The sequence below is a fragment of the Macaca thibetana genome, chromosome 3 (assembly GCF_024542745.1).
Source record: "Macaca thibetana thibetana isolate TM-01 chromosome 3, ASM2454274v1, whole genome shotgun sequence".
Taxonomy (NCBI): domain Eukaryota; kingdom Metazoa; phylum Chordata; class Mammalia; order Primates; family Cercopithecidae; genus Macaca; species Macaca thibetana.
In genome coordinates, this window is record NC_065580.1 from 52,869,707 (window position 1) to 52,885,622 (window position 15,916).

The 15,916-nt window shown below is 37.6% G+C and overlaps 1 protein-coding gene across 1 annotated transcript in view; it reads left to right on the top strand.

Moving 5' to 3' along the window:
- Positions 1–200: 200 nt before the first annotated feature.
- Positions 201–15,916, top strand: part of NAMPT (nicotinamide phosphoribosyltransferase) — a 37,428-nt gene continuing 21,712 nt past the window's right edge. The window contains exons 1-4 of the mRNA XM_050782707.1: positions 201–563; positions 8,146–8,302; positions 10,279–10,382; positions 12,656–12,784. Coding sequence (XP_050638664.1) covers positions 507–563; positions 8,146–8,302; positions 10,279–10,382; positions 12,656–12,784 — 447 coding nt within the window. The 5' untranslated portion in view covers positions 201–506. The remainder of the gene's footprint in view (positions 564–8,145; positions 8,303–10,278; positions 10,383–12,655; positions 12,785–15,916) is intronic.

Consider the following 15,916-nt stretch of genomic DNA (forward strand, 5'->3'; position numbering starts at 1 on the left):
GAGGGCCGAGGCTGAGAACGCCCCCTCCAGGCCCCGCCCTCCCGCGCCCGGGCCGGGAACTCGAACTCGGGCGAGGGCCCAGGTCACGCGCCGAGGCGGCCCCGCTGCCTCCAGCTTCCCGGGGCTGGCGTCTCGGAGGAAGAGCGCGTGCCTCACGTCCTCCTCCCCGCCCCGCCCCCTGCGCACTGCGCACGCGCGGCCGCGCCCCGCCCTTTCTCGGCCCCGCGAGGGTGATGGGGTGAGGGCGGGGGAACCGAGGTGGCGAGGCCTCCAGAGATCCCAGACTGCGAGCACGCGAGCTGCTGCCGCCGTCACCCGCACCGCGTCACGGCTCCTGGGCCCGCCCTCCACTGACCCCTCCCCTCTCTCCGTTTCCCCCTCCTCTCCCCCTCCTCCTCCGACCGAGCAGTGACTTAAGCAACGGAGCGCGGTGAAGCCCATTTTTCTCCTTCCTCGCAGCCGCGCCGGGGAGTTCGCGGCGCGCGGCCCCTGCCCTCCGGCCCGAGATGAATGCTGCGGCAGAAGCCGAGTTCAACATCCTCCTGGCCACAGACTCCTACAAGGTAAAGCTCGGGGCGGGGGCAGGTGACGAGGAGCGGGGCGCGCTGGAGGCGAGCGCGCGGCTCGGGGGCGGGGGCGGCTGGGACTGGGGCTAGGGTCGCGGCGCGGGGAGGCCCGGGGGAGGCGCGGGCGGCGGCGGCGGCTGGGGCAGGTGAGGAGGCGCCGCAGTGGGCAGAAGGTGGCTGGAGGAGGATGGAGGGCTGGGCGGTGGAGGCGGGGCCTGGGGACGCGCGGCGGCGGGGGCGCGGCGGGGGGCTGAGGCGGGCCCCAGCGGACTCCCGGGCTCCGGTGCTCGGGGCTTGGGCGTCGCCGGCGAGTGCACGCCCTCCCCTGAAGCGCGGCCTCTTGGCCTGGAGCTGGGACCAGTTAGGTAACGGCCCCGGGGACCCGCAGTGGAGAGTGAGCGGGGCTTTCCCCGCCGAGCCGGCCCGGCGCGCTCGCCCCTGGCTGGGCAGGTAAGTCTTCCAGGGGGCGAGGTGGGAGAAGTCCTGGCACGGGCGCCGGAGCAGCTGCGGTCCTCTGTCTGCTGCTCCGGCGCGGCGGACACTTGCCTGGCCCCAGTAGCCGTACTGGATTCCCCTATCCCACTCTGCCGGGTTCCGTTTCAAACTCCTTCGCACCTAGTGATTGCTCGTGCTCCTTATCCCTGGGTGTAGAGACCGACCTTCTCTTAACTGCTTTAGGGTCACTAGGATTTCTGTGAAAAGGAAAGTGAAACACGAGGATTTAAAGGAACTGTAGTTTTAACCCTAGAGAACTTGTGGAGAGGGAATGTCACAACGTTGCGTTCACATGCCCTTTGAACACTTTGCGTGGGTAGCTGCCACATTCAGTTGATAGGAAGCACGCGGTAGTAAAGGGAAGAGGTAAAGTAAATTTTAGTTGAGCAACATAGTGGTTTTGGAATACAGTGGTAAAACATAGTACTCTCATGTTTTTGTTTTGATTCTTTTTTTCCTTTGTTTTTAGCCCTCCTTTGATATTCCGAGAAAGTATTTTAGAGAATTCCATTTTACTTAAATTTTGTCTGTTTCTTTCCAATCAGCTTAAAATGGTGTTTATATATTTAGATTGTTGAAATCGAGCCAAGATCCATCAACAAGTTGTCTTTTAGATGCAAGTTTAAAGTATTGCAAAATCCGAACACTATCAAGTATGATCCTTGATAACATTGTCAAGTGTACGTGATAATACCCTAACTATGGTCCTTTACTTGGTCCTAAAACCTCCTGTTGTGTTCTCTTGGTTCAATCATAGTGTTTTCAAAATTTTAAATAGTGATTTTAGAATAGCCTCATTCGTAGTTTTGTAGAATTTTTTTCTTAACTAAATCTAAAATGTCAGATTTTTTTTTTACATGTTAGCCAAATGTAAAGGGAGGTTGATTGGTCTAAATTTTAAAAACAAAGAGGAGTGCAACTTCCTTTCGTTTGCAGTTCCTCTAACCATTATACATAAGGAATGTAAAATTACTTTAACATCAGTTTTCTGGGGTGCTTTTAGTTAGAATAGTGAATTACCTTAAAGGTTTCTCATCTAGTGAGCCATACTTAATTGCACTATTAGAATTTGCACCTATTTAGTAAAGTTTACTTTTGAAGTAAACTTTCAAGTTAGGCTGGTATGTTTTATCTCCTTTATAATATGAAACTTCAGAATATTTTCATCTTAGATTTTTCATTTTTTTCCCCAAAAGTCACCTCTAGGGGATTCAATCAAGTTGATAACGTTTTATACCAGTGGCTTACCGCAGTATGCTGAAATAGATTGTGTATTCCACAGTCACATTTAAGTCTTAAGTTTCATTTCCCTTATGTTTTTAGGGGTCCTTATAACCTGTTTTACATTTATGTCTTTTTATCTAGCCAAAAGAACAAAAATGATAATCTTGAGGTTAGGAGTAATGAAACTTACTTAGAAATTACATGAGAATGTTACATATCCTTATCAATGCTTACAAACTATTGGCCAAAATTGGGAACTCTAGTAGTTTTAAATGTGTTGATGAAGAGAGCAAAATATTGTTGATTTCATCTAAAACTGAAGGAAGAATAATTGATTGCCTAAGCACTACAAAAGTTATTTTGCGAGTAGATGGTATGGTAGCCAAGCACATGACAATGGGAATTTTGTTTTGTCTTGTATCCTGTCAAGAGAGTCCAGAACAATTTGGACCAAAGGAGCATTTGAAGTATATACATTCACTTCTGTAACCTCATACTTTATTGTATATAGGAAGGAATTAAGGACACAGACAAATGTGGTTCCTCTGTTTTCATCCTGGTTCTTGTTAGAATTAAGAAGGGACACAGTTTAAACCGCATTACCCATTAGTTAGGAAATGTGCTGTCCTGTGTAGGTTGCTTCTCAAAGGGTCATCTGTAAGCTGGTTATCTAGAATTCAGCATAGTTTTAACCACTCATTTAATAAATATTGGTCACCTATTGGGTATTATAAAAGAAGACAAAGATAAGTAGTATTTTGAAATCCAGGATGGAGGGAAGTTGATTTCATAGAAATTTCAAAGAGATGTGCAATTTATATTTGGTGATTAGGAATTCAAGGCACCTTTTATTCAAAAAAAGAAAATTTTGCTTCCTCCAACGGCCGAATAACAAATTTTTGTCGCTTGTCCTTCACTGCTTCTGAACGGATGCTTCGGTATTGTCACAGTGGCTCCCGAGGCAACCTGAGCCTCATGAGTGGGGTACTGTTGCAGCTTGTACTCCAGAGACTATGCTTTCATAAAGATATATGTGACATTGTCCATTTATTTAATTTTTCCATTGTTTTATGTTATAAATTATAGGAAAAACTTGAGCAACATAAATAAAATATATATAAATGAATATACTTCATAGGGAGATTAATTTAGGTCATTAATAATTAAGCGGTGTTCTCATTGTGAGGTAATGAAATCTGGTTTAAAGGTGTGGCAAAAGAGATACAAGTCATTAGAAACTCAATGCAAGAGGTTTTAAGGGAAGAGGCAATATGATTATAGGTGGTTTTACAATTTCTCTCCTTCCCCAAATAATATAACCCAAAATCCTTAAGTCATATTTATGAGTGAGTATTGCTTCAAAGCCAAATAGCAGTGAATTATTTTTGGGGGCAACAGATTTCCAGGGCTTAAGAAATCTTAAATAATACTGAAAAGAAGACTGGGTTGCGGTTTTTGCTGTTTGTAGCACATTGGCTTTGAAGCAGCAGTAAGTCTTAGCCAGTGTTGGGCAGAGTGTATCCTCTTCTGATTGCCCTTAGATATTATATAGCTAACATAACTTGCCCTGTGACCTTGGGTATGTTATCCCATGTGATCTTACATATACAGCTCATTTTTTAAATGTTGGCTTGTGATTTTTTAGCAGTTAAAAGTATAACTGAAAAAGTAAGGTAGTAGTACTTGCATTTGATCATGTGATCCCATCGTGGGAGGAAAGATCTTCAAATCAACTCTAAGACATCAAATCAGCCCTGTGGAACATCTAGAGAAGCATCTAGAGAAAACTAGGCTTTCTTCCCCCAAAAGGATTCTGTTCAACTAAAATATATGTGTCATATCTCATACCTTTTTTTTTAAACTGTCATACTTGGAACAAGGATATTTAGCCTTGGGAATAGAATTTTTTGATACACTTGGTTGGCCAGCACTCCTTAATGGAAAAAGCTGTCTATTATTTGACTTAGGGCTAGACCCTTTTTGTTTTAGACATTAAAATAATACCAGTTATTGTTATTTAGTATGTAATAATTTTTAGAAGTTTATCCTTTCATGAAGTAAATTAATCACACAACTAGAGAGTTATGTTAAAATAACTACATTTTTCTGTGTGTGCCTGTTCTTTTTTTCTTTTTTTTTGAGATGGAGTCTCACTCTGTTGCCCAGGCTGGAGTGCAGTGGTGCAATCTCAGCTGACTACAACCTCCACCTCCCGAGTTCAAGCGATTCTCCTGCCTCAGCCTCCTGAGTAGCTGGGACTAAAAGCACGTGCCACCACACCTGGCTAGTTTTTTGTATTTTTAGTAGAGACAGGGTTTCACCATGTTAGCCAGTATGGTCTCAATCTCCCGACCTCATGATCCACCTGTCTTGGCCTCCCAAAGTGCTGGGATTACAGGCATGAGCCACCGTGTCCGGCCAGTTCTTTACCACATATGTATTGATGTTCAGGTGGTCTTTTAGCAGCAGGAGGGCCATGCCAGTTTAGGAAGCATTTTCACTGGTAAGGTTTGCTAGGATCTTATTAGGTATTTTGTTTTGTTTACATCTGCTGAATAATTTTGTATTTATTGCAGAACCATTTTCTTTAGTAATAGAAGTCAAGTCAGTGCTAAAAAGTTAACATGATTTAAGAGCTTTCTTTTTGTGTTTACTTTAGAATACTATGAAACTTTTTGTTGGTATTACTTAACATTTAAAATTCAGCACTTCATTTCCCTACCATTTGACAGCCTTCCCCATCTCCATAAATGGCACTATTATTAATGCAGTTGCTCAAACCAAAAATGTAGGATGTATTAATTCTTCCCCCTCATTATGTTCCACATCCAATTTACCAGCCTAGTTCCCCTTTACCTCCAAAAACACTGGGCGAATTCTCCTATCTAACCTAATAGCCCCTAACTCCTGCACTCTTTAGTCACCCTATAATCCATTCTTATCCACCCCACCACCAGGCTGATCCTTTTAAAAGGTGAATCATGTCATATTCACCCCAGCTTAAAGCATAATGGCTTTCCATTGCACTTGGCATAAAATCCAGGCTCCTTGGGGTAGCCTGTAAGCCTTATATGATCTCATTTCTGCCTACCTCTGACCTTATTGTGTACTTACTGTCCCCACCCTGCCACCATACTTTTGAGTACCTACCACACTGGCCTGCCTTCTGTTCTGTCCCTTATGCCAAAGCATTTCCTGTCCCCTTGTCATTTAGGTCTTGCTCATATGTCACCTTCTCAAAGAAGTCTTCTTGGTCCCCTCTAGCCCATCATTCTCTTACATTTTCATAGCATCTATCTTGATCTGAAATTACTTGGTTTATGTATTTTTTTTCTTCCTTCTTCAGCACTTATTAGTCCTGTGAAAATAGAGACCATGTCAGTCTGTTTTCTTTCTCATCCTCGGTGTCTGAAGTAGGTACAGAATATGTATTTGTGAATGAAGTATTTATAAAATAACAGTTGATTTGAATTTATGCTATATTATTCCATGTTCTGGTGAAGATTCAAAATGGCCTGTTTAGGAGAAAGTGAAATGAAGAGGACAGTAAACTAGCAAAACTAGAATCATTATAAATCCTTTTGAGTATATTGTTAGAAATATTTTCTTAAAAAGCTCTGCTTTAAAAACATTTTCCCATTAAACAACATGTACATATGCCTCTATAAGTAGACCTAAACATGCTCTGTATTCTTTTGTAAACTTGTTAAGTGTTAGTAGATGGTTAATAAATGGTGTTTCTTGGCTAATTATCTGCAAGTTTGCCTAGATAACTTAGATTCGTTGGCTATATTCTAAAACAATACTCTTAAGGTTCTCCAAAGATTTTTAGAGTTCATACTTTGTTTCTAATGAAGCAGTTTAGACAGTTTTGTATTTTAAATATTTGTTTTCAGAAAAGGCATTCTAAGTAAAGGTAGGTTTTAAAGTACTGTAATTAGAGAACATAGCGGAAGCTTTAAAATTGTAAATATTTAATTATTGTCCAGAATTGGAGCTGTATTTGTATAAAGGAAAATTTTTAGTATACTTTTAGACGGAGTTATGGAGCTAAATAGCTTAGAGACATTTCCATTTAGATTTGACTCTTCATTTTCTCAGAAAAAGAAAATAACTTGCCTTCTAGTAATTTTAAATCTGATATAGAATGCACCATTAAGTATCTGAACAGTAAGGGTCAAACTATTGAGAAATAAAACTATGAATCAGACTTAGAAACTTGTGCTATAAGATCCACACCTTTTTTCAAGTTTTACTTCATCATGTGTGCTTTTCTTCTACCTCACTACTTAGTCCCACTAAAGAAGTTGGAGTTATTTACATTGTAAACTGGATATTTTAATTTTTAGATACATCTTGGGTGTGTTTTTAGGTAGAGGTGTCTTTTTCTTCAGTTTCATAAGTAGTTGAAGTAGTGGTCATATTTATTACTACAGACTCATTCGTAAATATATTTGTTTTTGCATTTTAGTGAATTGACATAAATTTCATTGCTGTAGATTCTGTATTAGCTATCTTGCTTAGCTACTTCTTAAATTTTATTAAAGTGGGATCAGCCCCTGGATTCTAACCTTAATAAGCCCTGACATATACTTCTAGGTTTTGATGAGACTTCCCTGTACCTTTTAGTATATTGCTATCTATTATACCTGAGGAAAACAGAAAGCTCCTGGTCTCCTGCTTGACTTAAACTCTCAGATCACCTGTTACTATAAAGATTTACCTCCAAGGTTGTCTGTGTGCTGCATTAGGGGCTATTTTTGTAGAATTGCAAGTATGCTACCATTGGCAAGGAAACAGCACATTCATTCAGAAACATCAATGGGAATATATTCGTCTTAGGATTCTTGTACTAAGCTATGAAGATTCTTGAGGATAGAGCCAAGTTTTACTGAGATTGAGACTGTGTACCCAAAGACAGCATTGACTTTCCTAAACTTGAGATCAAAGCTAAACAGGAAAAATGGTTTATGTTCACAGTGATCACTCATGAAAAATGGTCTGCAAAGATTTATTCCACCATTGCCATGATTCACCCTATACCTTAAGGCACTATTATTCTTAGTCTTGAAATTGGGAAAATACACATTATTCTTCCACTTTATTTTTTATTGGTAAAATGTTTTAATATGGTTAAAACATGGAAATAAATTCAAAGTATAATGAACACTCACTTTTTGCTTTTTCTTAAAACAAAAGCAGATAAATTTTTTACGTAGTGGCTCTTACCCAAGTTCATGGAAAAGAATTTTGTGCTTAAGGAAGACCTCTTCATATTTTAAACTCACAAGGATTTTATGTTTCATTGTATAAGAATTTATTTTCCAATTAGGTGGGTGATTTGAGAAAAAGAGATTACAAAACAGGATTTTTTTTCCTTTGCTGCCGCTGCTGTTGCTGTCATCCAGGTTTTCATAGTGTCACTATATACAAGTAAGGTAGTCATGATAAGTCATTGACTTTTGGAACATATTGCATTGAGATATTAATAGTACCAAATTCTGCTGTCTTTCAGTTCATTCTTTTGCCCATTAGGCAGCTGCTTCTCTCTCTCTTCGCCTGAATGAAGGGACTATTCCCCAAAACCAAATGAAATACTTTTCCAACCTAGAGGCCTTGTAGTAGGTTTAATGTGCTTGTATGTAAGATTTAATGCTCTCCTGTGGTTTTAAGATACTGAACTATGAAAATATCTTAGTAAGATACTTATTTTTTGTTTGATATAGCCAGGGAAAGAAACTGGTTAATAGCAAACAAGAAGTATAGTTTCTCTGGTTTTGGAGTAACTTCAATCCTTTTCTGTTGTGATTTATAGTCTGCTCATCGGTGTTTTCTAACAGAAGTGTTTTTCTTTACATAGGTTACTCACTATAAACAGTATCCACCCAACACAAGCAAAGTTTATTCCTACTTTGAATGCCGTGAAAAGAAGACAGAAAACTCCAAATTAAGGAAGGTGAAATACGAGGAAACAGTATTTTATGGGTTGCAGTACATTCTTAATAAGTACTTAAAAGGTACTACTTTTCCTAGTATATTTTAAACACTGCTTATTACTCTAACAAATCTGTTAATTTGGATGCATTAAATCTTATAATTTGGTGTGTTTGTGTTTGATGTTCTAAGTATGAGAAAAGTTTTCTGAAATAAAAGGTTTTTTGTTTTTTTGGAAACCGAGTTTTGCTCTTGTTGCCCAGGCTAGAGTGCAATGGCACAGTCTCAGCTCACTGCAACCTCCACCTCGTGGATTCAAGCAATTCTCCTGCCTCAGCCTCCCGAGTAGCTGGGATTACAGTCATGCCCCACCACACCCAGCTAATTTTGTATTTTTAGTAGAGATGGGGTTTCTCCATGTTGGTTAGGCTGGTCTTGATCTTCCGACCTCAGGTGATCCACCCGTCTCCACCTCCCAAAGTGCTGTGATTACAGGCGTGAGCCACCGTGCCTGGCCGAAATAAAAGTTTTGAAATGAGTTTAGAAAAGTCGGTAATTTTTGGAGGCTAATCTGGTTTCTTATACTTTAGTTATTAATTCAAAGTAAAGGATTTGTTACTGAACTGGAAACTCCTTTTGAATTATGGTAGCAATCATAATTAGAATGTTTTTATATTAGCCAGTTTCTTTTAAAAACCCATTTTTAAAAACTACCTGTGTCTCTGGACTTAGTTGTAAATGCATATTAAAACAAAAATCCCCCAAACAATTTCTGTGCTTTCTTATTTGAAAGGCCATTTCTAATCCATTTTTGTAATGGTGTTTCTAGGGGGAAAACAGTTCCCAAACACATTATACATGTTGGAAAAGTTTATCTCTAACCTTTTGAATTAAACATAATTTCAGAATTGAATACAGAGTAAGCTGAATTTTAGGCAAATAACTCTTTTCTATAATATTGACTCTTTTAAGATTAGGCAGTTCAGATAGTCTTATACTACTGAAAACCTAGCTAGATATCAGAAGTAATTATTAGTGGCAAGAATACCAAAGTTAATACAAAAGTTTTTTTGTTTTGTTTTAGACAGGGTCTCACTCAGTCACCCAGGCTGGAGTGCGGTGGCGCAATCTTGGCTGTCTGCAGCCTCCGTCTCCCAGGCTCCAGCGATCCTCCCTGCTCGGCCTCTCAAGTAACTGGGACCACAGGCTCACACCACCATGCCTGGCTACTTTTTGTATTTTTTGTAGAGACAGGGTTTCACCATGTGGGCCAGGCTCCTCTCAGACTTTTGAGTTCTCAAGTGATCTGCCTGCCTTGGCCTCCCAAAATGCTGGGATTACAGACATGAGCCACCATGCCTGGCCCCAAGATGTTTCAAATGAGTTTACTAGTTAACTTGTATTAAGTTACCAGAGACTGATAGCACACTTTAATTTAGCCATACAACTTAAGAACTTTGTAAAATATTATTATTAATTATAACTAAAATGTATTGATTACCTATTCTAGGCCAGCATTATTGTAAGTGGTTCATATGTCTTAACTCATTTTGTTCTCACAACCATCATATAAGTGGGTACTCGACTTTATCCTCATTTACGGATAAGAAAAGTTAATTAAAAGTGTGTTGTTTGTGGGGGCAAACATTTAGTAATCGTGGAAATTACTGGCTTATCAACCCTGAAGATGCCACATTCTTTACGAACGAAGTGAGAAGGTTCATTTGGATGTAAGAAGCTTTTGAGTCATCTCAGAGTTGAAAAGTACCAAAATTAATCGAGAGAAAAAATTAATATAATTTTTAAAAGCTATGCAAGTAATAGTGTTTTCTATTACACATCTGCTTTTACAATAAATTAACATTTATACTTTGAGTGATTAGAAGTACAAACTCCTTTTCTGACTCTGCTGTTGATTCTGGGTGAGTCATTTAACCTCTTAGTTATATTTTTAATCCATAGAATGGGTGAAATAGCCAAAGTTATTAATTCTATGACAGTTCAGCAACTCACAGAATGCACCTTTAGAAATGTAAACAGGACGTGTATATTCTTTTAGGTAAAGTAGTAACCAAAGAGAAAATCCAGGAAGCCAAAGAGGTCTACAAAGAACATTTCCAAGATGATGTCTTTAATGAAAAGGGATGGAACTACATTCTTGAGGTAAAAGATGGTTTCAATTTTTGGTCTGTTTTGGTTTTTCTTTTAGTTCAAAACTTCTTGCAAAAGAATTTGTTTCTGTTTTTTTTTTTTTTTTTTTTTTTTTTTTTTTTTTTTTTTTTGAGACAAAGTCTCACTCTGTCACCCAGGCTGGAGTGCAGTGTGGCACAGTCTTGGCTCACTGCAACCTCCGCTTCCTAGGTTCAAGCTATTCTGCTGCCGTAGCCTCATGAGTAGCTGGGACTACAGGCACACACCACCACACCTGGCTAATTTTTGTATTTTTAGTAGAGATGGGGTTTTACCATGTTGGCCAGGCTGGTCGCGAACTCCTGACTTCAAGTAATCTGCCCACCTTGGCCTCCCGAAGTGCTGGGATTACAGGTGTGAGCCACTATCCCCAGCCAGAATTGAATAGGAGATTAGAGTATCATTACAGTTCTTTTTTGTTTGTGATCTGAATATAATGACTATTTTAGACATCCTTTTGAAAAGTTAAGGTTGACATGTTATCCCTCTCCCCACATTCCCCATGTTACATCATTAGCATATAGAATCTACAGCAAGTCTAATTAATAAAAATGAATTATAACTTAAATAACATTTTTGAGAAAGAATTCATTCTTGAAAATACACTATAGGTAGGAAAGAGCATGGTTATTTGGCAGTTTCAAAATGTAGGTCTGTTTTCTTGACTGAAAATAGATGCTGTGAGTCTATCACTACACACAGTTCTGGGAAGTTTCTCACTGAATAGTGAGAATGGCTTGGTGCTGATCCACAAAGTTGATTTTTAGTAGTCTTGACTGTATTATATTTATATCTAGTATGTTTGAATTTATTGCTTAGATATCAAGGCACTCAAAGACATGGTAATATAATTATAAGAGTTGAATATCCCGTGGTGGTTTCCTTTTATTACAGTGATCAGTTGGGAATGGAATCTATTGGTGTATCTTGATGTTGAGTGTTACTTTAAGTCTCACAAATGAAAGTTTCTTACATTGAACAGACTGTCAAACATAGAATAATTAGAAATACTTTAACTTTCATGCCTATATGACAATACTGAGCTATACTATTTGGTACTTATGGGTCTTGAAAAAGCCAGGTAAGCGCTCTGCGCTGCACTTTTCCCAAATCTTAAATAAGGTCAGTAGAATCTGTGAGCTATCACCTGCACTTGCTCCATTTCTCTTCTATGAGGTTTGTTGTAAGCATAAGTACAGTAATAAGTTTACGTGCTATGCTTATTACTATACTGTCCAGTGGCCAGGGCTGTAAGTCGTTTGATTATATGATCAGAAAATCTTGGGGAACTAAAGGTTCTCTAGAGATAATCTGGTCTAACCCCATTTTACAAACAGAATCTGAGACCTAGAGATGGCAAGTGACTTGCCCAAGGTCTCCCCAGTGCTTTTGAGTCCAAACTAGAACCTGTAGGGCAATGTTCTTTTTGCTATACACTGTGCCTCCAGTGCTTCTTTTAAACAGATTTTTCTTTTATTTAATTACCTTGTCCCAAATCACATAAATAAATTATCAGGATTTCTGAAGCAGCTTGCCTTCCTAGTGAATAGTTAGGTACAGCTTTTAGCTTTAAAAGGGAGGCACAGTGTCACATAACAAATAATCTTCAGCCTAATTTTTAATTTTGGAGGCAATTATTGCATTAAGAGGAAGTCAGTTAAGTCAGACTTGAGTGTTAATTGCCAAGATTCTGCGTTTGGTCTGTCTCATAGTTTCATATCCACCACCAGAATAAAGAGGGAACCTATTTTGTTTCTTCTGCAGGGATTTCCCTAGCTCTCCTCCTCTCTCGTTTTGTTTTCTTTTGTTCTTTAATAACCGTCCTTTATCTTTCAGTCTGCAGCCTTTATTTTGTGAAAATGACGAATTTAAAATAAAGATAGTGTTCTTGGAATACTTTTAGAATATGTTGGAATAAACGCATCCTTTTTCGTTTTCTGAAAGAGCAGGGAAAAAGCAACAGTTTTGTTTTGATCAGTTTGGAATTTTCTGTCACTTGTAGTGATAAATGTTCTTAGCAGAAGCACATGTCATCATTAAACTTAACAATATCAGTACCTATGTTAATAATTTTAACTAGTTTTTAGAAGGATAAGGACATTCTGACTAGATTACGGTAACATCTACAATTGCAATTTCAATGACAGTAAATTTAGATTCTATAAAATGTAAAGAACCTTTAGTAAAACAGCAGGTAATTGAGTGTCATCTGTTGAATAAATAAATTTATCATTTTCTCCTGCCAGAAATATGATGGGCATCTTCCAATAGAAGTAAAAGCTGTTCCTGAGGGCTCTGTCATTCCCAGAGGAAATGTTCTCTTCACGGTGGAAAACACAGATCCAGAGTGTTACTGGCTTACAAATTGGATTGAGGTAAATTGCTTTTTTGTTTTTTTAATTCTTATTTAACATTAATTGAATAAAGACCATTGAACTGAGATTACAGTTTAGAATTTGTTACTAATAAAGCTATATATATAATCTCCTATAATTTACTTAACCTTTCCAGGCTTCAATTTCCTCATCTATAAAATGACAGACTAATCTTTAAGGTTTCTTCTAGTAGAATAGAATGTTCTGAGATTTTGTTTAAATCAAATTATTGAGAGTGATTGTTTTCAAAACTTAGTTGGCTTAAAACTTATCCTTTCATCTAATTCATTGCCATTTTAAATGTGTATTATCTTAGAGCAAACTTATAACAGCATTTCTAGTAACTTACAACATTCAATGAATGATAAATGTTCAAGTTAGACTAAAGGAACTTTGTTCCAACTTTTAGTAACTACTTTCTTCATTTTTCTTGAATCAGTTTAGGTCCTGGGATCTACCATCTGTTACTTTTCAGTGTCTCATCTAAATATAAACAAGAGTTGCTATTCATATTGTTTAATTTCTCAGGAAGGGTACATTTTGGGCTTTGGGTTTATACTGCAAGCCTTTTTTTGTTTTTCTTGTATGTATACCTAAGTAGTCATATGTTTTCACATGGTCAGAGTTTTGATAATAATACTCTACTTGACTTCTGAACAGTTTAATCATAGATTTAATCTGTGAGAGGAAATATACCCTCGAAAGTAACTATAGAAATAACACCTTACTATCTGGTGGCATTTACTTAGTTCTTAGAACTGACTAATTAGTTTGTTGGTTAAAGTAATTTGCTATTTGCTATTATATTGTAAAATAGTACATTTGAGGCTCACTTAAAAAATTGAAAAAACATTGAAATATAAGAGGTCCAAGAATATGTTTGAAACACATTTTGCTAAGTTGACAGAAAATTAATAGACTTTTGATGGGCCATTAACTAATAATAGACTAAAAAAAAATAGGTACAGTTAAATAAAGGGTTTAAATAGTCTATACCATATACTAAAACTATTAGCTGTGAACCGTAAAAGAGAATATATTTTACTGGTTTCTGTAGAGCTGTAAATAGTGTTTGTACTGGCAAATATTTGATTTTGAGGGGATGGTGTTACAAAAACACAAGAGTAGAAGAGTTGTGCATGTCATCTAGGCTAGCCTTTTACCTTAAATGCCAAAGATCCCAACCGGGTAAACCTAACTTAGAAAATTTGTCATCTATGGATTAACCTTTTTCATATTGTTCTTTTTAGTTGTCTGACTGGGGATTTAGTCAGTAAGTACTCTTCCTTATGTCTAATTAAACTTTCCTAAAGCAGATATTTATGGAAGTAGAGAATTAGATATGATTTCACCTTGCTTCCTTGTACAGTTTTCTTTGGCCTTAAAAGTAAATTTTTTAAAATAAAATTTTTAAAACATTTAAATAAATTTTTAATAAAAAACTTATTTTGGGTGTATCCAACTAGGAAACCATAAAGTAAAAAAAAAAAAAAATCAATTATTTTAAAGCAGTTTACCAAATATATAAATATTTTTAAAAGTTATTAAACATAAATCTAGTATGGGACTGTTCGATACTGTTTTTTTAGTAGTACATAGACCCTTGCTTTTTTTTGCTTATAACCTGAAACAATTTATATTGAGTTTACCTTTTTTATACTAATATATATTAAGTTATTTCCGTCCTAAATAGGCATTTATAGCTAAAGCATAAAAACTTATAGTCTGATACTGTCTATCCCTTATTGTAGTTTCTGACAGATCCTATTTTTTAAAATGTGTTTATTCTGCATATCAGATCTCCAGAATAGACTTCTTCATAGATATTTTGCATCTCTTGTGGGGACAGAGGAAATTCATCCTACTCTTATCAATCCCCAACCTTAAGTTTACCACCTTGTATTTGAAATCTGTTCCCATCCCCAACAAACTTGTTATTTTCAAATTTGAAAATATTCTTTAAACAGATCTTGATTTAAAACATTTTCAGTAATAGCATCAAATAGTATTTCTTTCAGTTTTCTTTCCCACTGTATTTTCAGTTATTAATAACTATTGATTGTTATTCACCTGTTAGTAGCACACAGAATTCTAAAATACTGAAATTGAGTTGCTTTATTTCAATATTGGTGCCAGAAGAAACCTTAGTCCTCTCACATTTCATAACAATTTTAAGAGCACCTAGGAGTTCTGCAGAGGTGTCTCAGGCTTACAAGGGGGCTGAGGAACCAGCATAGTGGGCTAAACTTATCCCTTTCTTCCACCAAAAAGCAAAACAAGACCTTTCTACTATTAAGAAGAAAAGGAAAGTTGATTTTAAAAACGATTATACTGACCAAATGTCATTTCACAGATGGGGAAATTGCGTCCTGAGAGATGGACTGGTGAACAGAGTAGGTGCAGTGCCCTTTCTGCTGTACCATCCCATTTCTCATTCTTTAAAGCCTTTATCCTGCATCCTGCATGAGAGCATTGTAATAACACTTCCGGAAGGAAATTTACAGGTTTACTTCCTTTAGTCTTAGTTTCAACTAATAATTTTGATTTGTGTGGGCAAATTGCTATTTTGGAAAAGTTTCCAACAAGGCCTACTTTATTAGACCTTGGATTAACCCAAACTAACTTGCCTTTTTTTCCCTTGCTTACACCTACAGTGATCTTTTTAAAAGGGGAGTGATTTTATTAAGAGTATAATTTAAGCTGATTTTGTTGGACTATGGAAAGGAAACGGTGATGTGAAGGATCACTGTGTCTCATAGTTATTTCTCTCCTTCCCTGGCATTTTTCGAGGGGTAAGGTCAATCTTCTACCTTTATAACTCAACTAGAGTTTTTCACATTATGTTTTATATCTTTCTCATACTCCTAGACAATATCAGTATTTGAGTTGAATTAAATGTAAGAGCTGATTGACTTAAATTCAACAAGTGAATATTGATTTAAGTACCAGCTGTGTACCCAAAAAAATGCTGGGCACAGAGGTTAGAGTAAGATGTCTCACTTAAAGGGCCTTTGAGGGAGAGGTGACGATTCATTCTGAACTAATCACTAATATCATTAAGAATTAGTGCAAGTTGGCAGCAGAAAATAGGTAATTCTGTCTAAAGGAATCATGAAATGGAAAATAAGCTTT